This window comes from Hydra vulgaris, chromosome 08, assembly GCF_038396675.1.
Source record: "Hydra vulgaris chromosome 08, alternate assembly HydraT2T_AEP".
In the NCBI taxonomy this organism is placed as follows: domain Eukaryota; kingdom Metazoa; phylum Cnidaria; class Hydrozoa; order Anthoathecata; family Hydridae; genus Hydra; species Hydra vulgaris.
Window position 1 is genome coordinate 55,997,614 of NC_088927.1, and position 25,138 is coordinate 56,022,751.

Here is a 25,138-nt window from a genome sequence, read left to right on the forward strand (position 1 = left end):
ATGATTGGCTAGTGAAAATTTGAATGAGTATTATGTTTGTTTGCTTATAATTTATATATTAATAATAGCTGCATTCTACTATAAAATGAAAAAATTATTGAATCTCTTAAAATTTTCTTTGGTTTATCGTTATTTATTTGAATTACTTTATGAAAATTCTGTATTATTTTACCTTGCATAGCGAGGGTAGGTGTCAATAAAGTATCTCTGATGATCAAAGCAATGTAGTTTTGAAAACTTTATTTTGTTAGGTTTTAGTAGAATGGTAGAAGATTTGAAAAGTATCAAGTTCTTTATTCAAAAGATATTATGTGGCATGTATTAAATTAATTAGTGCTAAATTTGCCCCTCGTAACCCTAATATTACTTCATGCAGTATAAGTTATTGCAGTAATTATTACAATACATATATTAATTTCATGTATTATGGTATATAATAATATAATTTATTATTATATACCATAGTATATAGTATATATGCATAATAAGGTAAAATAATTCCTTCTGCATAATGTATAATAATGATTACTGCAACAAGTTAAGAACTAAAACAGTTGTACTGTACTTGAAATAGCTAAATATTTACAGCATTAAAAAAATTTACTTTGTTATTAAACATATTTTTGTAATTCTATAATAAATTAACTTTCTAAGTTTGTTTCTTAGTTATATTATACAAATAATTTTTTTTAATGAAATGTTTAAACTTGTTTAAATTAAACAAGTTAACTTTGAAAGCGCTAATTGCCAAAGAACTGGTGTTAAATTACACAATACCGTTGTCACTATGTACAGTACAATTACCATTAGCTGTTCGCATAAACCTCTTGAAGTACACACTTTTAACTTTTCATTTCAAACCTCATTGTTCTAACATTTAGTGAAACAAAACGACTCTTCTTTTCGAAAACCTGCAAACTGTCTTTCCCAAACACAAACTGGCATTTTTGGTATTAAATTGCATCAAGCTCGAGTAGATGGTTTATAAAAAAATAATATTTAACTCAAAAATAAAAAAGTTTAAAGTTAACTAGTTGCTATCTTATTTGAAAAATCAACATAAACCACTTTAAAGACATTATTTTTTGTTGAGTTACAAAAAAATGAACATTGGGTCAGATATATTGGGTCAATGTTATGTTTATATTGTAAAAAAATCAACTTTTGAAAGATGAACCTTACATTGGATCAATATCACAAATCAAACTGTTTTTAAAAGTTGATATTAGATGAACAATGGATTGGCGTCGAAACAAAAAAAAGGCAGAATTAACAATAATTTTACATATTTCGGCCTAGTGTATGCATGCTAGCCCGTAAATATGTAGTCTATTGGATGTATTTTTATATGCATTTCATATTACTTGCAATTTCAATCTACAAAAGTTAATACCTTTTTCTCATTTCTTCTGCGCATGACAGACAAAGTCGATGACCACATTGTGTTTGAATAGGCTCACGAAGAGCCATTTTACACACAGGACATTCATGTTCATTTAAAAGTTCATCTATAAAATTCGCATCGTATCCACCAAAGTTCTCCTCATTTAGGCTTGCCATTTTTTTTCTTTTGCTAAACATAAAAATGTTGATATTAAACTTTTTTTTTTAATTTTTTTAGTTAAAACAAAAAAACGTTTAAAGTATTTTGTAAACTCAAATATTGAAACTTCGATTTTGTTTTCTAATACTTTAATGAATGTTTGCTTTCATTAAAGTGTCATTTTGTCAAAATTTGCTAAACCTGTTATAGCGCGTTTGATTTAATTTATTATTGTTGTGTTGCTTAACATGGCTACATCACTTTCTTGGTTGATTGTTCTCTTAATCACTCAGTCACTCAATCACTCAGTCACTCAATTATACTTAAAAGTAGGAAAAACTTATTTGCACAGTTCAAAAGCGTATATAAAAATATTCCTATTAGCTAACGCTCCTAACACTTTAAACCTAGTCTTTTTCCAACAAAATAAAAGATCAATGGCGTCGAACAATTTATAAATGCATTTATAAATTTATGCAAATCTTGATGGAAATCTTCAAAATACAGTAGAAATAGTTCAGATGTTTTTGCAATGAAAGTATTCAATACCCTACAGAGAGATTAGGGTACAATTAGGTATGTATATTAAAATTTTAAGTTTATCAAATACTAGATAATTATATATAACTAAAAACTCAACAATACAGTATTTAAAGGGTAAAAAAACTATCAAATGTAAGCAGGTATACTCAAAGTTAATAAGTTTTAAGTAACGAATTTTTGAAACATGGATTTATTGAAAAAGCTATAGTAAGATCTTATTATTTAATTGTCTAAATTGTTATTACTTTGTCAATATTCACGTTAAGGAATTTAACTTCGTATCAAAAAAATTAAGTTTTACCACCAAGCACTTTTTGAGGGCCACCTTCTTAACAGTAAAAAAGTACATAATCCTTTAATAAAACAGTGTTTTTTTTAGCTAAAAAGTAAAACTAATTTTTATCAGACCATAAAAAATAATGAGAACTGTAACTTAGAGTTGCGAGAAGGTGTGGTAATGATACTTTTACATATCAAAGTACTGAAAAATTTTAATTCTTATAAATTTATTATTTCAAAAGAATGGAAGTAAAACACAATTTACAATGCATCTAATAAAAATTTTTTCAAAACTTATTTTGCGCAGTTTGTCAAAACATCCGTTTGACATAATAACTCAAATTCATTAATGGCTTTTTGCTGAATCATTTCTAATTGTTTATTTATACATTGTATAATTGAGAAACAAATATATTTTTGATTAAACAAGGTTTAAGATAAAATAAAATACCAGATCAGTTATTTTTGCTCATTATTAGTTATATTAAATTCCAGTTGCGACAGAACACGCTTAACAGTACAACAGTACTGGTCTATCATAGCTTTGAAGAAAGTTTGTGAATAGTCGTAAAGCTCAATCATTATGAATACCAAGAAAGAAACTACGATCCTTATTTGAAAAAGTATTTGATTGGAAATCAAAATGTTTTCTTTGTACCAAAAAGGTAGACCACAAGCATTCAGCTATAGCTAAAGTTGAGTCCATACCATTGATTAACAAAATTATTGAACGTTCTTTGAATAGAGAGGAAGAATGGGGAAAGGCTATACATTCTCGTTGGATGTCTTATTATGACTGACTGCGAACTTTGTACCCTTTTGGATGTGCACATTAAGGTCAAAAAACTTAGTAATGGTTATTCATATTACTCAGCAAAACCTTAAAAAAGAAAGTTACTTGAATATTATGGTGATCATTGCACCAAAGATAATGTTATTGCTCCCGCTGCAAGTATAATTAGGAGCAAAATCATAATAATGGATGTAAATAAATTTGTATATCAATCACTTGAGGATATGGGCGACATTGAATATAAACTTAAGTGGGTTCCAAAGAGTTTACAGAGATTCCTAAGCCATTTAATTGTTGTAAAGCTTCGACAAACTAGTTTAGGACAATGAATTACTCAGGTTTCGCAACCAAGATTTATGAAAGCACCAAATCAATTTGGAATTGGCGTAGATATTGGTATATCTTTTGTAACAAAATGGCTTTTGAATCACCTTTACAACTTTGGATCTTCAATATCCACCGATGCACAGCACAGAAGCACAGAAGTTGTTTAAGTCATCTACTGCAGTTAGTAGAGTAAGTGCTGTGCAAGAACAAAAGCCGAACTTCTTACATTGAGTGGCTGACAATCTAGATCACAACATTTTATTGTGATCTAGATTGACATAAACAACGGTTTGTTTTATGTAAGTTTTAAACAAATAAAAGATTTGTATCTGAAGTATTTAATGCGCCCGAAATGAGTGATATTGTTTGGTATGCAGCATGGTTCTTTAGCTCAAAAAATAATCCTCGCCCAAACTGGTCTGGTTATATGATGCATACTACATCACAATCCACAACAACTAACAAAAAAGCATTTATCAAGTTTTTACCTATGATTAACTCTTAAGATAAAACTTGCATATACTTACACTGCTGTGCATAATTGATAAATCTAATAGATATAAAACAATTATTCCCTGCGTTACGTTTAATCAGCCTTTGTAGCAGAAACCACTCGGGGTTATAAAAATCAGAACCTCGATATAGTATGTCGACTCGGAGGGTTTCACACAATGATGTGTTTTCTCAGAAGAATTGGAAAACTAATGGCAGAAACGGTCTAAAAAAGGTGTCAAAGCAAGTTTGCTCTGAAGATACGGTAAAGCATTTCTGCCTAAATGGCAGAAACGGTCTAAAAAAGGTGTCAAAGCAAGTTTGCTCTGAAGATCGGAAAAAACAATGCATTTCGACATGCATTGTTTTTTCCGATGATACTGATATAGCAGTGGTGCTAATGTATCATTGAAAAGAATAATTAAATGAAGTTTTTTTACCATAAAAGCAAGAAAAAACTCCAGAGAATAAAACATGCTCGATCTCGAATAATGGATTTTAGAGAACATCTGTTATTTGTTCATGAAGAGTCAGGATGTGACTCGACATCTTCAATGCTGGGTAAAGGAAGACGTAGTTTTTGAAAAATACTTCAAAAATCGAATAGTATGCAATTAGTTTATGAAACGTTTTTTGATTACTGGGCAACCAAAAAAGAAGTTGGAGAATCTGCTGTAAAGGCTTTCATTGAATATTTGAAAAATGCAGAATCTTTGTTTAAGAAAATGAGGTAGCCATTTGAACGTTTGATTTTAACTTTTTGGACTTACGTCCTTCATTTAGATTGAGAAATTGTCACATTTTTATTGTATTATTTCTTAGATATTTGAAATATAAACAAATGGTTTGTGAAAGAAATATTAGGCCAGAAAAGTTACCACCAACAGATCGTGGTGCTTTTTTCATGGTTTAAGAGTATATCTCCAGGTTATTAAAAGGAAAATGCTAGATGAACCTTTCAACTTAGATCCGAAAGAATGGGGATAAAAATTAAATAATAGCGTCACTGTAAGGAAGGAGCCGTGAACTTCCTGGTTAAATGCACTTTCGCGATCATCTGTGACAAGACCTTTAGGTTTTCTTGGGGCACTTAAATAACAAAAAAAAAAAAAAAAAAGATAATGGTTGTCTTCTTTTAATACCTACAGACAAAGATGTAGCACTAATAGCACCCTATAAATAAAATTTCGGACAAGTTTTTATTGCATTTATTATGTAATTTATTTCATGCACGCAAAAAACCTTTATACTTATTTAAAAGAGGATTTTATAATCTATTTAAATTTAATTTAATTAAGTTAAAAATATTATTTACATATTGAAAATAAAATGGTCAAAGTAAGACCTCGAAAAAAATATAGAAACTTTTTCCCCAAAAAATCGAAAAAAAGGTAAAGGGTTTGTTGCTAAGCAGTTTATGAAATGGGCTTTACCCAGATCAACTCCATACAATAAAATCGTAAAACTGGAGAATAAATCTCTAAAAAAAAAAGTTAGAAGTGGTCGAATCGCTAAGGTAGCTACTAAAGAAAATAATCCAAAGATTGCGGCATTTTTTAAAAATAAGTCAGGGTGCTCCCAAAAGAAATTAGCTCAAGTTTAAAACTGTAGTCAAACTCGCATTTCCAAAGTATTAAAAACAATGACAAACATTCAAACTTTAAAAAAACAAATCATCAAGACTTTAGCCATCAGCAGAAGAAAGCTATGCGTCCAAAATATCGTAAATTGTACGAAAATTATAAAAGCATGGATTTTCTTAAGGATGATGACAGCGATTTTACCTTAAACAATAACACATTAGCTGGTAATAATAGGTTTTATGCCGCTGATCTTTCTCAAAGTTATGACTAAGAAGGATACAATTTGCGTCAAAAGTACGTGGACAAGCTCTTAGTTTCTTGTTGCATCAGCCCCCTTGGAATAAGCCCTCTTTATATTCATCACAGTAAGCAGGCAATCAACCAGTACACTTATAAAAAGATACTAAAAAAAACTTTACTTCCTCTAGAATCAGAATGTTATAAAAAAGACAATGAGTTTATCTTTTGGCCTAATCTAGCTCCATCACATTATGCAAAGTCGGTCATCGGCTTTTTAATATTGAAAAAAATCAAAGTTGAAAATTAAAGAAGATTTAAGTGATGAAATTAAAGAAGATTCAAGTGATGAAATTGAAAACAAGAGAAATTTATTTCAAGACTTCTAATTCTAACAAAATTTACATTAAGTTCTCAAAGTTATTTTAAAATTATATATTTCTTTTCACGTTTTTTTTTCACGTAAAATTATGCACAGAAAAAAGTTATTATGTTATGAAAAAAAAAAAAAATTTATATATATATATATATATATATATACATATATATATATATATATATATATATATATATATATATATATATATATATATATATATACATATATATATGTATATATATGATATATATATATATATATATATACATATATATATATATATATATATATATATATATATATCACATATATATATATATATATATATATATATATATATATATATATATATATATGTATATACATGTATGTATATATATATAAAATATTTTCAATATTTTAAAAAGTCGAATTTTATTTCAACATAAAAACTATATCATGCCCTTTAAATGTTTGTAACTGATTGCAATAGCAACTATGACAAAGAACATAATGTAATTTTTTTTCAGTTACCAAACGAAAATCGTAATCCTCAAGAAAGAAAAAGATGGATTCATGCAACACCAAAAGAAAGTATTTCAGACAGCCCAAATACACTTATTTGTGAAAATCATTGTCCAATTATTTAAGAAACGTTTCAAGTATATGGTAAAATTCATCCTTCAAGTCCGCCAACTAATTTTATCAGTGTATTGCCGAGTCAAAATCCTGCACCTCTACCAAAGAAAAAACAACAACAACAAAATCACTACCTTCTACAAAATCACTACCTTCTACGAAACGCAAAAGCTGATAAAATTTTATCTCACTTGGATTTGTATGAAATTAGTTGTTTCGATTACCTTTGAAAAGAAGTTTTTTTTTTCCAGTAATATCTTTTAGAGTGAATGATGGTTTAATAATCCAAAGTAAAGATTTTATTAAAACCTCTGCATTTTCACAGTTTCTTTCAAAAATAAAAATGTACATGCAATTCGAAGGTTTTCATTGTGGATCTTGATGCACGATTAAACCACTAAGCATTTATCGAATACATAAAATTTCATCTTAATTACAAATTATTAAAGCTTTTTTTTTACCCTCCCTTGTAATGGATCATAAAAAAAAAGTGTTATTAGCATGCATGCATTGACATTTGTTGGTAATAAAAAATGTGTACCAAAAATTCTAATTCTAAGGCTTTTGAGTACTTTGCAATTTCAAAATCTCTTTACAGTTATATTATAATACGACTGAACGAGATTTTGATTTTGCAAAATCAAAAGTCTTAGAATTAGAATTTCGGGTAAATTTTTTTTATTACCAAAAAATGTTAATGCATACATGCTGATAAGTTGTTTTAAATGCTATTAAACATTTAGGGTAGAATGCAAGAAGCAAACTTGAGTCAAGTTTGACTTGAACTTTACAATTCAACCAATAGCGGCAGAATATGGGTTTTCCTTTCAAAAAATACTTTGCTGCTATTGGTCACAAAGTAAAGTTCAAGTCGAACTTGACTCAAGTTCGCTTTTTGCATTCCACCCTTAAAGTTCATCCAAATAAATTACCACCTTGATACGTAAGTTGTGGTTTTACATAAACTTCGTCGTTTACAATAATGACATTTTTTTGGCATTTCATACACATCTCTAATATAAAAGATGTTTATAAAATGCTAAGTAATGTAAACTTGGTAAACTTATATCAAAAGTTGTTAAATTAGAGGATGCTGATTTTCTCAACAAATATATTATTCATCTTCGTCAAAAAATGTCATAATTGTAATCGACGAAGTTTATGTAAAGCCACAACTAACATATCAAGGCGGTTTTTTTATTTAAAAAAGCATTAAATTAATGCAGAACCTTTTGGAACTACTGTTTTTAGTTTTATAACTTGCTTATTATTTGGAGTTAATAAAGTAAATCAAGCATTCTTTAAAAAACTCAGTTTGATTTCTCCATAGCGGGCAACTAAAAACATTTTTTTGCTCTATGATTATGCCCATCTAATCGAATCTCTTTGAAACAATTGTTAATTTGGAAAAATGCAAGAGTTAAAATTTCTGACTGCAAATGTCAGCATTGAATCAACGTTGAAAACGGGTCGCAGCGTAGAAAAAACGTTACAGTCATAAAAACAACGTGCTTTCAACATTGATTCAATGTCTGTTTTTGGATACTAAATCGCGATATATTGAAACGTTGAATAAGCGTTGAAATCGTAACGTAATTTAGCTTTTCAAAATAAAACGTTTATTCATCGTGGAATCAACTCACGCAATGAACCAATTTAAAAACGTTTTAAAATTTATGCTTTATCAACGTTAAAAATGAACCGCTTTATAAACGTTACATTTTTAACGCTTATAAATTTATAATCTATCTTATCTTTTCAAAAAATCGCTTATATTAAACGTTGAATAAAAGTTCGCAAATAATCACTGTAAAAGCATCCCAAAGATTAAGGTTTATTAACGTTAGACATTAGCTGCATCTTCAACTATTTATAAAAACAATGTTTATTCAACGTAACATATCCATCCAGTCGGAATCACGTGACTAAATCACGAAATCAAAAGTAGCCATACTGAATTGAGGGAAAACAAACTATTCATTCTTATACGCAAAGTCAAGAAAACGTTATTTAACAATAACTTTATGTCTTACAATTACTTTAAAAGTTAATCAAAAGATTCAGCGAATAGATGTCTGCAAAATATAAGTCTTTTAGGTGATTTTACTTTATTTTTACATGTTTTTAGGACTCTGTTTAAATAAGATGACGCTTTATATTGCTGTCTACATAATATTTTGGTTGTTTTAGGATATAAAAAGTACTGATATTTTGATATTTATTTACTTGTACTAAAATTAAGAATGCAAATTAAAAGTATCCCACCAGTAAGCAAGTGTGTCAAGCAAAGATAAAAATTACAAGATTTTAGGAGACCATTGCTTGCTACATGCACTACTATCCACAGCACGATTTATCGTATTTAACCTTTTTTTTTTAAAGTACTTCATCTTTAGAAAGACTTGAGTTTTTATTTTGTATTCATTATGTTAGTGCAACCTTACTGCACAACAACTTTAGAGGATTTAAAAAAAAAAAAAAAAAATCAACAGGCCGTAACAGATTTTTTAAAACAAAACTTTTAAGACGGAGTGACGTCACGCTGAGTGAATGGATACCGACGTTGAAAATGTGGTAATTAAAAACTTCGAAAAAGTGATTCTTTGCCAACGTTTATAAAACGTTGCTTTGACGACGTTGAGAAAGTGGCGCATTGACAATTATTGTCTTATGTCTCTTGATGGAAAGGCAAGGAAAACTTAATAGAATACATGCAGATGGTATAAAAATAATTTTATAAAGTTATGTTTTATAACCTATTTTTATTGAGACTAATTTAAAACTTTTAAATTTTATATCAAGTTGTATATAATATACATAAATCTCAGCGTAAATTCGATTTATTAAAGGTTGTTTTTGTCATTGTTTTATTTATTTTAAGTTTTAATAACCATTTTAATAAAATGCTCAACTTTATTAAATATGTTATTTCTTACTTAGAAATAGTACATAATTTTAATAAGACTAAGATGTGTAAAGTGATATCAAAATTAATAAAACATAATAAGTCACACTAAACTTAGCCAGTTTATAGACAAACATTTTTAATTTGTTCAAAAAACATTGAACACTTTACCCTAATTATCAAGTAAATACTTTAGTATAAAATCCTCCACCAATAATGAAAGTATGCACTATTAAGTTTTTTTTGTATAAAAACACATTTGGATAAGTAACCTCATTTCCATTTTTTAAAGGAACTTCTAATTTTATCAGGAAAAGTATCAAATTCTCATTACAGTGTTAGTTTTTTATATCAAATTCTAACATTTATTCTTTATCATATATTTTTATTGATATATATTTTTATTTATTTTAATAATATGTGCTTATTCATGCATTTATAGGTAAACTTATGAATATATATAAAAGAAATATATATATTTTAAATATGTATATACATTTCTGGCTGGTGGCGTAAGTGTGCAAAGGACACAGGCTGCAAATTTTAAGATCAACAGAACTGAAAAATTTCAAAAAAATACGTTGCTCTGATAAATTTTGATCATTATTATAAGCGACAATTTTTTTTTTGCACACTAAGAAATGCCTGCAGGCTGGCTCTGTATATAACAGAGCCGTGGCTAGGCTCCCCCACACCCCCAAACTAGGGAGGCCCGGCATTTTTAGGGGCTCTTTTTGTAATTTGAAATTATATTTTTCTTGTATTCTTTATAATAAGAATATTTGAATATATATATAGTTACTGTTACTATTAATAAAAAAACATGGCCTTTTAAACACGATATTACCAAAATTAAGCAAGTGTGATAAAAACAATAATATTTTTCATGTAGAAAAAAAAGAAAAAAAATTGTTTAACTCATGAGGTCCGAATTTTATGAAAAACGCGAACAGTGCCGTGGCTTGTGGGTTTGGGCTTCCCCCCCCAAAAAAAAACTAGCCATTACGGCCCCAATTTTTTTTTATTTTTTCTGAAAGCGTGGATAAATTTTACAGATTAATTCAAAACAGCTGGGTACCTGACATATTTTAACGTCGCCGTTCATAAGACTAAATGAAATCAAATTAAGGCTTAAGTTCAATTATATATATTTTATAATTGTTAAATTGATATAGAGTTACTAGTGAAGAGTTTCTTTAACTATTGTAAATGCATTACGCAGATAATAGAAGTACGTCGCAAACCATCAAAGAAAGGGTTTGCGACGTGTTTTCATGCTTGCAAACTCATTTATTAGGACTTCATAACTTAATGTTTTTGCAACCTCGTTCTCAATAGCTGTCTATTGAGAGCGAGGTTGCAAAAACATTAAGTTATGAAGGCATAATAAATGAGTTTGCAAGCATGAAAACACGTCGCAAACCCTTTCTTTGATGATTTGCGACGTACTTCAGCATTGCAAAGGAAGACAAACGTTCATCAACTTTTGTTGACCGATTTAAAAATACAAAGAAATAAAGCTACACGTACTTATGTATAATTAAGCAAGATTATTTATACTAACCTAAGAAATGTTTTAATTAGTTTTAACTTGCTGAAGCTACGTTCTGCACTTGCTACAGTAACTGGTAAAGTAATAATGATTCGTAACGCAATAACTAGATTGGGATAAGTTTCTTGAAGCTCTTCTTTGTAGATGTAGTTTAGGAAGTCATATGCATTTAGGAGAGCATTTTTTTCCTCTTTTATAACTACGACAAAACGTTTTAACTCCATTTCTAAATCCTCAGAATCTATATCAGCAAGCTTTATTTGCAAATTTTTGCAATAAGCAGACAGAGAATTTTCATTACAAGCTTTGATAAGACTCTCAGATCGTTAAAGAAAGTCATAAAGCTTTGTGACAATGCTGATCTGTTCAAAACGCTCTTTTACTGATGCAATTGACATATCAATTATTGGCAAAAAGAAATCTGCTTTATACTGATGTTCAGGTTGCCAAGTGTGATCAGCACACTCGTATGAATAAATCGATTTTTTTTTTCGTGAACGCACCATCGAAAAAACCTTTTTAATACCCAATACTTCTGCGATTTCTGATGCCTTAACACGTGCGTCAGAAAATCCATTTTCGCGATACTCACAAAGAAATGCTTTTGTTGCATTTATTTCACTAGCTAATATGTCGAGAGAGGTTGCAGAAGACTGAAGCAACTTACTTGATTTGTTAATTTGAAATAAAACGTCATACCAAATAATGATTGATAATAAGAAAGGCCATGTTCTAATATATTCTGTTAGCGATCGTACTTCTGTGGCTGTTGCCCCATCTCTTTTTTCTAAGACATGTTCTTCCAGGTTTTCAAGTGCCTCCAAGATTTCTTTTAAATAGAAGCGAAGTGGTTTAATACAGTTTATTTTACTTTCCCGTCTGGTATCTGATTGTGGCTTGACTGAAATTGACATGCATGGTTTTAAAATTTCCCATCGAGGAGGAGACGATGAAAAGAGCGTGTATAACCTTGAAAGAACACCATAAAAAGAAATTGTACTGATAGATGACAGTGCACCATCAACAATAACAAGATAGAGTGAATGGTTAGCACAAGGAACATATAAGACCTTAGGATTCATTTCCAGAAACCTTGCTTGAACGCCTTTTACTTTTCCTTTCATATTAGCACCATTATCGTAAGATTGACCTCGACAGTCTACAATATTTAGATCCAATTTTTTGTCTGATTTAAAAATGCATTGAAAAGCCTTTTTTCAGTGGCATCATTTACTGTGAGATATCCAAAGAAATTTTAGGAAATGTCGATACCTACTCCAGGAGTACATGTTACTGATCGCAGAATAGTGCTCATTTGTTCTTTGTGCAAAACGTCTGACGTACAATCTAAAATAATAGAACAGTATTTTGCCTTTTATTACCTTAGAAATGTTTTCGGATTCAATCTTCCTGGCTAAAAGTCTAATCAACTTGTTCTGTGTGTCATTGCTCAAGTAGTGCTCCTTGTTTTCTGTCCTGAATTCTTTGCATAAGCTCATTGAGAACGGTATCATACTTAGCCAGTAGTTCAAACACCCCTAGAAAGTTTTCATTGCTCTTTGAACCAATGGCTGTGTCTGAACCACGCAATGCAAAATTTCTTGCAGAAAGAAATAAGGTAATGTCTAGTATCCTTTCTAACACAGCCCTCCAAAATATCCGCTCTTTACGAAGCAACTTTTATTGTTTCTCGTCAATGATAGCTTGATTTGCAATTCATTTTGCATTACCAAAATTGAGAAAAAAGAAATTAGTTAAGAAAAAAAAGTAACAAAGCAATAAATTAAAGAAAATATCAGTTAACCTTTTCGTAAAGTCATCCATTGTTCAAAGCACTTGAAATGTGCACTGCATTTTTTGTGTTCTTTAAGTTTTTTTGACAAGCCTTCCCACGAGTTCATTTATTGCCGGAATGGTGAAGAAGTTATCCCAAAAAGTTTGCAACAAAAACAAAACACTTTATTGCTGTTCAAAGAATATATGAGCCATGTGCGTTCAAAGATTTCTCTATTCTTCATCTTGCGGTTACAATAATTCAGTGAAAATCGTCTTCTTTCTGAATTGTATTGAAAAATAAATTTCGATCTTTTTGAAACCATGTTTAACAATGTCACACCTCTGTGCGTCGGAAACATTATCTAGCCACTCAGAAGGATCATCACTGAGAAAAATAGGCGGAATTGTTATGCCATTTGACGTAGACTTGCATATCAACCTATCTGACTCTATTCTAGTATTCAAATAATGACAATCAGAATTATTTGTAGTTTCTGTTGGTATCGAAACACTTCTAGTCTGAACTAATGGTTTCAAAAAATGTGTTAGCTTGGGGTGATTTGTGATTTCCTCCCTGGCTGCAGCTTTTTCTCTTGTCTTAATGGCACCACTTTTCACTTTTTTCATACCAATAATTATATCGTGATATACTATCGAAATAAAATTAAAAATTTTTGGAAACCTTCATTGTTTGTTTTTTTTTTTATATAAAAAACTAACAACGCATAATAATAATAATAATAATAATAATAGTAATAACAATAATAATAGTAACAATAATAACAATAATAACAATAATAAAGAGTTATACAACAGAACCAAGTTTAAAGCCTAAAGTTAAAAATGAAATAAATAGATCATTAAACTACAGCTTTAATAATAAAACAGCGAAAATATTGTTTAACCAACTTTTAATATATTTTCTTTGTTATGCTTATTACTCTTACTTTTTTATAATTATTACTCTTAACATAAATATTGTTCTTGAAGTATATCTAAAACTAGTTGTTATTTATTTTTACATTTATAATTTTCAATAAATAACTTGCAAAGTATAAATATATTATACGGTTATTGTAAATACGTACGATTGGGGCTCGGTAATAAGACAAATAATGTCTTCTACTTGCCCCGCCAGTGTTTTTATTTATAAATATTTAAATTTTAAAAGTAAATATACGGCGAAATAAACAAATCTAACGTTATGTGCGTATAACACTCAAGCAAAGCAAGAGGAAACGGTAATTAAAGATCTCTAATGAGGCCACGATCGTTACTTTCACCACAAATGAATAGTATAATTGTGTAAACTGCCGTTTATTGAGTATGTTTCTAGCTTTGTATAAAATACCAATGCATTTGTAAAATCTAGACGAAATATTATTATTGTAATCTTTCCAAGATCAATTTTCATCAATATAGATTCCTAGAAATATTGTTACTTTTTCTCTTTTTAAGATTAAATTGTCAATGTAGAGTTCAGGTAACAGATATGGTATTCTATGTTTTTTATAGAGTGGATAAAAAAGTATTCATTTAGTTTTAGCAGAGTTAAGAGATAATCTATTTATCTTGAACCAATTGGAAACTTTTTTTAATTTATTAGTCATATTATTGAAAAGAATATTAATATTTTTGTGATATATGAATAAATTTGGGTCGTCTGCAAAGATTATTTTGGTTAGGTTTGAAGTTTTATAGAGATTTTTATGTTTAAACATTTTATAAAGAGAAGAGGTCCAACGAAGATATTATTATAAACATATTGCTCACAGTTTGCTCTCTTTTCAATCAACCAAAGGTGTTTTTTTCACTCCATATGATGATAATTTTTCTAACTTGTATTTTAAAAAAGAACTTGATGGTTGACGGTATTAAAAGCTTTAGATTAGCCAATAAATACTCCTAATGTGAAATGAGATTTGTTAAAAGATTCTGAAATATTGTACATAAGTTGGGAAAGTGTGTAACAGAGTATTCTGTTGAACTAATGTTTTCAAAACCAAATTAGTTTTTGTATACGATTTTACTATTAACTACATAGGCGTAAATTCGATTAAACCTTTTTTTTTCTGGAACTTTTGAAAAGTCTGAGAGAACCAGTATAGGACGATAACAATTTATGTTAGTAAGATCTCCGGTCTTGTAAATAGGAACTACTTTAACAATTTTTAGACAATCTGGAAATATTCCTTGACTTATGCTCCAAAAGATTTTGAAAAAAATGTGTTTTATAACATCATAAAAGACTTAATGGTAAATCGTATTTTTGACATAAAAACTAAGTTTTCAGAAAGAAAAACTCCTAACATACCACCATATTACGATAGTTAAGTGTAAATAATTAGAAAGAATAAAAATTTAAATACAACGTGCTTTTAGAATTAATAACTAAAAAACTTGTGAAACACACATTTTTATGTCAATGGTTTTTGACTTTTTTTAAAAAATTGAAACTCAAATATAATTCCAATAAGATACCCTTGAGGCTCTAAAAAGTAGATTTATTAAATTTTTGGCAAAGCTTTCTAGGATCAAAACGCGGACAAACATTTCAAAATGCAAAGAAACTTAAAACAAATTCAGAAAATATTATTAGGATCTATTCTTATTAGATTTTTGCTACCTTGAATGCTTGCCAGCTGGTGCAATTAAAAACAAGTTATAGAAAGAACTAAATATTCAAAAACTTTATATCTCGATAATTTTCTGGTTGAAAAATGAAAATAAAATTAACATAAATGCGAATAATATATATAATCATTATAACAAAGAAGTTTGTAAATTTTCCATTAGTTCTGATTTAAATATAGAATGCAGCATTGTTCCTTTTAATACTGGAAAAAGCCATGATTTTGATGTTGTTTTCTGTTTCATTTAGTCATTTATTGCATATCATTTCTTTGCTTTAATAAATCTCAATTATTTAGTTTTTTGACTTTCTTGGATCAGCAAGCTGTCAAATTTTATACTTCAGGTCAAGGAGTGCGAGGTATAAAACAAAGTCTTTTAAGTTATCTGTAAAAAAGTATAATAATGAATCAAATTTTATATCCGTATGCATTAGCGATGTGGCCATTTTTCAAAAGTGTGGAATTATGGAGTAAATATATTTTTAAGTGTTTTTTCTTGTTTATAAAAGAAATTAAAATTCAAAAGTAGGTTTTTTGCACAAGTTTATTTTTAACGATTCAAATTAACGCATTAAGATTTAAATAAAAAAAAACAATTGAATTAAAAGTTTGGACTATTTGATGGAGTAATTCTTTATATATTGGCTATAGCATCTTAACTAGTTTATGTTACTTTATAATTGGTAAATTTTTACCAATTATGAAATTATCCTTGCGCGCTTTTATATATTTATAAAATTGAAGTTTTGTTTTTTCAAGCTTACCTCTTTCTTTATTTTATTATATTTTTTGCAGGTTGCAATTTTTTTCTATGCGTATATAAAGATTCGTTCGCGTAACCCTTATACAAGTACAAATATAAAAACAAGCAAATTTAAAAAGAATAAAAACCATTTTAAACAAATTTTTTAGAGTTGAAGTTAAGGCTTTCTTCAAAATTATGGATTGAAATTTATTTATCAACAATTTTGTAAAAATGTAATAATTTTGTTTGGTCGCAACTTTTAAATATATTTTTATATAAAAAAATTATTTTAACTGTCAATATTTAGAGAAATTGCTATAACTTTTTTGACCTTGTCAAAAATTTTTTGTTTATACATTTACTATCACGAGCTTCATACGATTGAGAGGAAGTTTATCAACTTTTGGAAAATGTATTTTCCCTGAGCGTATTATGATTCTTTAAATTTTTTCGTTTATTTCATTTCACTTATTGTCAAAGAAAGCTATCGACTGATAAAAATTAAAATAAAGAGTAATAGTTTTTGAAATGTCAAATTTAAATTAAGCGATCAAAATAAAAACTTTAATTGTATTCAGCTCTTAAGTGAGTTAAAACCTGAGAAACTTAAACCGCTGTTGTTTTACATTTTTTGTTGTCCGCATTTTGATCCAATAATTCTTGTTCAATAATAGTGGGATGAAAGCAAAACGGTACCCAATAGAATATAATGCTGAATTGTACAAACGTAACTTTACATTGTTTCAACTTGTATTCGTTGTTCTGTACAAACAATTGAAGTTTTTATAGTTTTTGCTAGTTCTACAATGTCTCAACATTTAAGATATTTAAATTGATACACCCTTATGCATTCATTTTAATGTTGGGATAATAATAATAAATTTCAATCAAAATGTTTTATTCAGAAAAACGTATTCAATTGATATATGGTTTTGATTAAGTATTTTTTACTTCATATATTTTTTCAACACTCACTAATACATAATGGTTTTCACCCAACCACGAGTATTATGAGTTTACAAATGCTACGTTGTGTAAAAAATAAGCTCAGGTATCAGAAATTATGGCAGAAATTATGACTGTGTTACTGATAACCGTTATATATTTAACGGCTTTGCAGGAATATTTCTTCCAAGACAACGATCTCCACTTTGAGCATTGAATGTATAAATGCCCGTGTGTTAAATATTTTTTTTTGGCAATATGATATAGATGATCATCAATTTTAAAAATCTTCCCAAATAATATCTTTTATTTTCTTTTTTTTCGATTTATTTATTTCCAATCCCACGCTTCTTTTTCCCAACCATGTTTTGTTGCTCCAAACAAAAGAACGTCTGCCATTCGTAAAACGTGCGTATCGTTCGATGGCAAACTTATTAAACAAACTTGCTAATTTTTGCACCATTGAAACAAACTTTAGTTTTTAAGACTGTTTGGTTATCATAAAAAGTTAGCACTAACTTGTTTTTAACTTAATTATTTCTTTTCTAAAAGTAATCATGGAAAAACTCTTTTTTTCCCTTCCGTTTATAGTTTGAGTTAAAAAAAAAATTGGCAGCAATTGCACTACAAGAATAAGCGACATCATTTATCCAATTAAATGAATTTTTAAATATTATTTGACGTTGAAACATTAATCCAATGGCATAAAAACAGTACATACCAGTTGCGAGTACATACCAGAGGCGCCTAAAGCATACTTTGGTCTTTGAGATAGCAAACTTCTAGACATGGAGCAAACTCCAAACATTTATATGTTTATACTTATGTCAAATAAGGATGCTTTGCAAAAAATTGCGATGATTGGAGCTTGGGAACAAAAAAGCTCCAAAAATTTAGCATCTTCTCGCCCCAAACGTGAGAGCAACAAGTTGATGAAATATTTTGTATTAATTTCAACTAGATTTACATTCTTCGAAAAATTTTAAATTTCATAATATAATATTTTAGCATTCAAAAGTTATGACCATATAAAGTTTAAACCCCCCTCAATTTTTGGGGCTTTTTTGTTCCCAAGCTCCAATCATTGCAATTTTTTGCAAAGCACCCTTATTTGACATAAGTATAAACATATAAATGTTTGGAGTTTGCTCCATGTCTAGTTTGCTATTTCAAAGACCAAAAAATGCTTTGGGCGCCCCTGACTCTTGCAACACTTTTGAAAAATTTGATAGAATTAAGAACAGTAGTCGTATAAAATTTTTAGTTTGAAAGCCATTAGGTTTAAATTTGCTTTATTGACGAAAACTTCCCATATTTGTAAAACGTAACTAAAATTTTTTGTTTGCGGAACCATTTTATTTTCTAACTCTATATTCAACCAGGTGGTATGCGGAAAAACATGCAACTTAAAACAGCTTATTGCACTTCTTTTAAAATTGCACTTAGATTAAATTGCTTCTCAAGTAATTTAACACATTTGTGTAAAAAGGTTTTAATTGTTTAAGTTTTTTTAATTTGCTTTATTGACGAAAACTTCCCATATTTGTAAAACGTAACTAAAATTTTTTGTTTGCGGAACCATTTTATTTTCTAACTCTATATTCAACCAGGTGGTATGCGGAAAAACATGCAACTTAAAACAGCTTATTGCACTTCTTTTAAAATTGCACTTAGATTAAATTGCTTCTCAAGTAATTTAACACATTTGTGTAAAAAGGTTTTAATTGTTTCAGTTTCATTGATGCTGCAAAATTATATACAATAAACAAACATATAAATGTCTTTATCTTTTCTTCAACACGTATACCCCTTACGATTTTTATTTAAGTTAGAGATATCCAAGGTTTTAGTTATTTTGACCACTCTTGCAATTTAATAAATATCATGCCACTAGCTATGTAATTTTTGATAAATTGTTGAGATTTTATTTCAAAACATGCTGTCTATTGAATAAATTTTGGATAAAAAAGTAAATTTTGGCATTCTGGGAATAGCTTGATTAACTAAGACTTATCTTAAAAAGTATTTTAATGAGAAATTTAAACAACAGTATTATGCCACAAACACCATTTTTTGGATTCGATGGTGTTACAATATTAATACCAGTTTTAGTATTCTTTCATTTGTTATGAAAAACTTTCAAATAAAAAATCTATAAAAGAAAAACTGTTACCTTTTTTTTTCTCGAGTTATTGAATCAATAGTATATTCTCTGCAATATTGTAATAATGAAATAATATTAAACTGTGTTTTATTTCTTTAATGTTTTAAACGTCAATCCTTTAGCCTCAATATAAAGATACTATCTTAAATTAAAATAAGAGCATTCAAACGCATTCAACCAATAAATATTTATCTTATGTTGTATTGTTATAATGTTGATTGTTATGTTGATGTACAAATATGATAAAACATTTTAATATTTTGTGCTCGGGTAATTTTTATTTATTACACACATAAATACTTGACGTTTTATTTATAATTAAAACTGTCAAATAATGTAAAAATTCTATTATAACCCTATTATAGCAAAAAAAAATCTATAAAATAACTTTTAAATAATCGTACTTATAAGTTTTGTTTAATACAATCTTTTAGTATTAGTCGCATCATACTCAGAAGAAATAGTCTGGACAAACGGGCCGTTTTCATTATTTTGCCGTTTCAACTTGAAATTTGATATTTGGCCCGTTTACCATGCATAACTTTAAAAGATAAGCAATGAAATTTATATACTATATAAATTCTTTATGATATAGCAACAAAGCTTGAAGATTTGTATATAGCAATTACTGATGGAGTTTTTTACGATAAAAAGGAAATTTAACAAGATCTAGATGTATTATTATTTAAAGATTGATTGGTATCCAATTTTTCGTGCAACTTGTGTTGTAAAGTTTACAAAACGAAATATGCCTAAAAAGACATAAAACTTCGAAACACAAACTCATCAACCCATTCAGCAAAGATAAAAACTCCATAACATTTTATCATCTTGATCTTAAAAAAAATATTGTTGAATAGACTGCATATAAATTGTCAAATGATTTATGGGGCTTCGCAAAAAGACTGAATTTGTCTTCTTCTAGCCCTAGCAGTGTAAATACATTTTATTCAAGTCCAATTTTGTAATTATTTTCTTTATGGTAAAATACAAAATAATAATAACTTATGTTTGCCTGAAGAAATTCTTTGAAAAAAAAAAGAGTTAAAACTTCAAAGCAGTGCGTAAGTTTTAGTTTTGAAAAAAACTCCAGATTATTATTTCAAAGTACAACGGTGATGCAGAAAAATTATATTCTCAGTTTTATGGGCTTCTTCATAAAAACTTAATGCCACTCAAGCTTATTGACCAACACTTTGATTAACGAAATTGCCATTCACATTTTTCAAGATTTTTCACAAAGTAAACATAATACTTCATCTAATAGTGAAATTTTGTCAGCCAATAATTTTTATGAAAAAGAATTAAGTGTAATTTAATATTTGGCTGATTATGTTGTGCAAAAACTTTAATCAATGTTCAAATTTTATAAACCTGAAGCAATATAAACAATATAAAAAACAATGCATGGAAATATTATATTTTATTTTGTATGTATTTTGATACTAATAACAGAGGTGATTTTTTTACAACTAACATTTACACTCAAAATTTCTTTATTCAATGTGAAGCAATTTTTCGTAAGCAAAACAAATTTTTTGTAACATCTATCAACAGCTAAGCTCTAGTTAATGAAATGCTTAACAACTCAGTTATTATAAATAACTTAAAAAATATGTTAAAGTACTGAATTGCAGATTGATAAAGAAAAATCTTTCTCTCTTCTTGAAAGAATACTTGTTTTTTCACAATGGTAAGAAACTTTTTCTATGCTAGAGACATCAGACATCTGCTCGGAAAAATACTAAACGAATATTTTTATAGCCACAAATTTAAGAAAAGTATTATGGCTAAAACAATTTAATCCTTTTTATATAAATAAATATTGCGAGTTATACGTTGAATGGAAAAGAGATGATTAGCTATAAAATAGTTGCGTGTTCAATATATAACTATGTACAAGTGAGGCTGGTTGACATCCATGGCCGGTGCAAGCGCTATGCGAATTATGCGCTCACATAGGGCGCCGGCTTTTCCGGAGCGCCGCGCTGGCGTAGATACCGTTTTTTTTTCTTTTTTTTTTTTAAGTTTTAGTTTGGATTTAAAAGAGTAAAAGTTAAAAATAATATTTGGTGCCTTTAATCTGTACAAGTGAGTTGTTTACGTATTAGTGGCGCCAAAGTTGATATGCTAGACTATTGATTTTGTAAATATTTGCTCAGCACTTCAATGAAAAAAATAATTAAATCAGAAAGTAGTAGTTAGTGTTTGAAAGAACAAGATTTTTAGTTTATTGTTTATTTAAATCGTGTTTTTGTGTGTTAAATGTTTATTGTAACTGTATATTTACAAATTAGGCGCGCCAAAGTTTATATTTTAAATTATAGATTATGCAAGTATTTGCTTAGCACTTAAATGAAAAAACAATTACAGCTAAAAGTAATCGTTAGTTAAATATTTGAAATAATAAGTAGGTGAGTTATTATGGCGGAAAAAAAGAAACCTTCGGGTTTCTTTTATAGAAAACGCAAATCAGATATGGAGGGAGAAGACAAAAAACAAGCAAAGGCATTGAGTAAACTTTTTTCTATATTAGAAAAACAAGATGTAAACGATGATCAGCATCAATTTCAGGTAAGAAACAAAAAAAGAGTGCATTTATTATTATCAAGTTAGTTAATAAATACAATAATAATAATTTAGAGAGATAATATACCGTTATTTAAGCCTTAATAACTATTGTGTGCTATTTTCAAAACACTTTTTTTATTGATATTGGGTGTTGGGAACTTTCAACTATATTTATAAGTCATAACAAAAAAAATAATAAAATAACTTGTACTCTAGAAGCAGAATATGTCAGAAGAAAATTCACAGTCTTAAGTTTTAAATGACATTGATGTAGAAGCAGTTGAATCTTTTTCTCTAAGAGAACGCTTACATTACCAACCAAGTACGAGTACGTCAAGTTCACCATCTTCATTTAAGGTTTGTGCTTGATTTTGAATTTGTTAGTTTATATACATTTTGTTGAAAAAAAAATTATATACAGATACAGTCAAAGGCTTTCGAAAGTACCAAGTCTTCGAAAGTACCAAGTCTTCGAAAGTATGAAGTCTTGTTTTCTCCAACGAAATCTATTTTGAATTTAGTTAAAAAAATCTGCCGCAAATTAAAAATGTTTTTAAAAATATAAGTAAATAATGCTGCCAAGGTTTAATTCCTTTTTTCCATTTATTTATGTTTATCGCTTAAACAAGCGTAAATTGTATAAGATTACAAAGATTACAAAGAATTTAAGCGGACTTTTCCACCACGTTAGTCTTTGTTTATTTAAAAACTTTATTTTTAGTTGATTGTTTACAATAGTTTTATAAAATATATAAGTTAAATAAAATAAACAAATTAAACTCCTCACACAAATAAGTGAGTTAAAAAAAATTAAATCAAAATACAGTTGTATTTTTGTATGCATACAAATATATATTACAATTCTGGAAATTAGTAAACAAAATAAAATAAATGTTAATAAATACGGCAAATTAATTTTTTTTGGTGTAAAAATAAAAAACAAACAAAAATTCAAAAATAGAAGATAAAATTTACAAAAATACTTATAACAAATTTTGCAAACAAAAGATTTCTAGGCCATTTTAAAAATGTGAAAAAAGTAGGGTTATGTAAGTTGGAAAAAATCAACTAAAAACCTTCGTAATAATCATCATTTACCCACTATTAAAAATGAACTTTAAAAATAATGTTGTTTTGTATAAAACCTCATTTTATAAAATAATCATCGTTGTTGTTTTAGAACTCTGGTGCCGAGGAAAATGCGGTCACTTCGTCACTATCATGGGACTCGCTTAAAGACTGCAGAATGTGGCCAGGCAGAATCACAGATGACATTCTTCAAATGCTTGTTGTAAAAGGATCAGTGCAGGTCAAAAATATTACCTTTTCTATTGACAGTAGTTCAGGCAGGCGTTTCACAGGTGTCAATTACAAAACTAAGTTGCCAAATGGAGAAGACATTGACAGGGATTGGCTAGTGTATTCAATATCAAAAAATTTAGTATTTATTTTTTTTTGCAAGCATTTCAAAATTTGATACTGTCCTTTCGGAACATCTTTGTCGGATAACTGCCAAAGAAACTCACGTGCATTATTTAAGTAAACAAATTCAAAATGAGTTCATTGTTCTTCTTTCCTATAAAGTTACAGAGCATATCGTGTGTGAACTGAAAAAAGCTTTGTATTATTCTATAATTTTTGTCTGCACTCATGACGTAAGTCGTAAAGAACAAATGACTCTTGTAGTTCGCTTTGTCTATGCAGATCCAGGTGAAGAAGTAAACGTAAGGAAACATTTTCTTGGATTTGTTCAGGTCTCAGATACATCTGGGCAAGGGTTGACAGCTTGCTTGTTAGACGAGCTTTCAAAAAAAGGAATATCTTTACAAAGTATGCGTGGCCAAGGTTATGATAATGAATCAAATATGAAGGGAAAGAATGTAGGAGTACAAAAAAGGATCCTAGAGCTTAACCCACGAGCTTTTTTGTTCCTTGTGGTAGTCATTCTTTAAATCTTGTTGTCAATGATGTAGCGCTTTCCTGCACTTTAGCTGTTAACTTTTTCAACAATATACAGGAACTTAATAACTTTTTTTTCTGGATCAAACCATAGATGGAATATATTAACAAACCATGTAACTAACTTAACTGTAAATCCTTAAGTGAAACCCGTTGGGAGAGCAGAATAGACGCCCGCGAACCTTTGCGATACCACATTGATGAGATTTATGACGCTCTCTACGTATCAACGTTAGATTCTAAGATTGATGCTTTTGGAAAATTTACTGCTATGGGAATTGCCAAAAAAATTACAGATTTCAAATTCCTATGCTGTTTGGTCACTTGGTATGATGTTTTGTTCAAAATTAATTTTTTATTTAGTTTTTTATTTAGTAAGCAAAACACTTCAGATAAAAACTGTTGATTTATTTATTTGAGTATTTTTTGGAGAACTCTAAATCAGAAAATGGACGGAATAACGTTATTACAGATGCTGGACATCGATCAAAAAACTGGACATCGATCTAAATTTCTCTGATGATAAAGTGGTTGGGCCAAGAAAGATCAAAAGGCAATTTTCCTATGAAAGCAAAGATGAACCTGTGAAGTCGGCAAAAGAGTCTTTCAAAGTAAATTACTTTTTTTTAGACACTGCAATTAATTCATTGTCAGAAAGATTCGAACTGATGGAAAATCACAGCAAACATTTCGAATTCCTCTAAAACTTGAAAAAAAATAGATAAGTGTGAAACATATGCAGTTAAAGAAAAGTGCAAAAACCTGCAATCCATTTTGACACCTGATGGCAATAGTGACATCAATGGAAATAAACTGTTTTGTGAAATTTTAATTTTAGCTCCAATGTTGCCAAACGATAGCTGCCCCAAAACAACACTGTCTTATATTACAAAAAAACGCTTGATTGACATCTTTCCCCATGTGTATGTAGCACTGAGAATTTTGCTTACCCTCCCCGTATAAGTGGCCAGTGGAGAAAGAAGTTTTTCTAATTTTTGATAATTTTTTATCATAAAAACAATTACCAAAAATTACCTTCGATCGACTTTCTCAGGACCGCCTTAGTGGGATGGCCACATTAGCAAATGAACACC

General features: G+C 28.7%; 2 protein-coding genes across 5 annotated transcripts in view; both read right to left on the reverse strand.

The window, feature by feature from the left end:
• The window catches only part of LOC136083997 (TNF receptor-associated factor 4-like), a 102,797-nt gene extending 83,146 nt beyond the window's left edge, over positions 1-19,651 (reverse strand). For 3 of the 4 annotated variants that reach the window (XM_065803983.1, XM_065803982.1, XM_065803985.1), the window contains exons 1-2: positions 11,264-12,387; positions 1,394-1,573 (exon numbers count right to left, since the gene is read on the reverse strand). In XM_065803983.1, coding sequence (XP_065660055.1) covers positions 1,394-1,573; positions 11,264-11,475 — 392 coding nt within the window. In that variant the 5' untranslated portion in view covers positions 11,476-12,387. Of the gene's footprint in view, positions 1-1,393; positions 1,574-11,263; positions 12,388-19,523 lie in introns of those variants that run through there. The other variant, XM_065803984.1, reaches the window with a different exon arrangement.
• On the reverse strand, positions 11,578-12,375 carry LOC136083467 (uncharacterized). Its single transcript, XM_065802868.1, has one exon. The coding sequence runs from the start codon at positions 12,373-12,375 to the stop codon at positions 11,578-11,580; it is 798 nt and encodes a 265-aa protein (XP_065658940.1).
• Positions 19,652-25,138: the final 5,487 nt, after the last annotated feature.

Coding starts and splice junctions, on each gene's coding strand:
- LOC136083467 (XM_065802868.1), bottom strand. CDS start 12,375: ATGAAAGGAAAAGTAAAAGGCGTTCAAGCAAGGTTTCTGGAAATGAAT.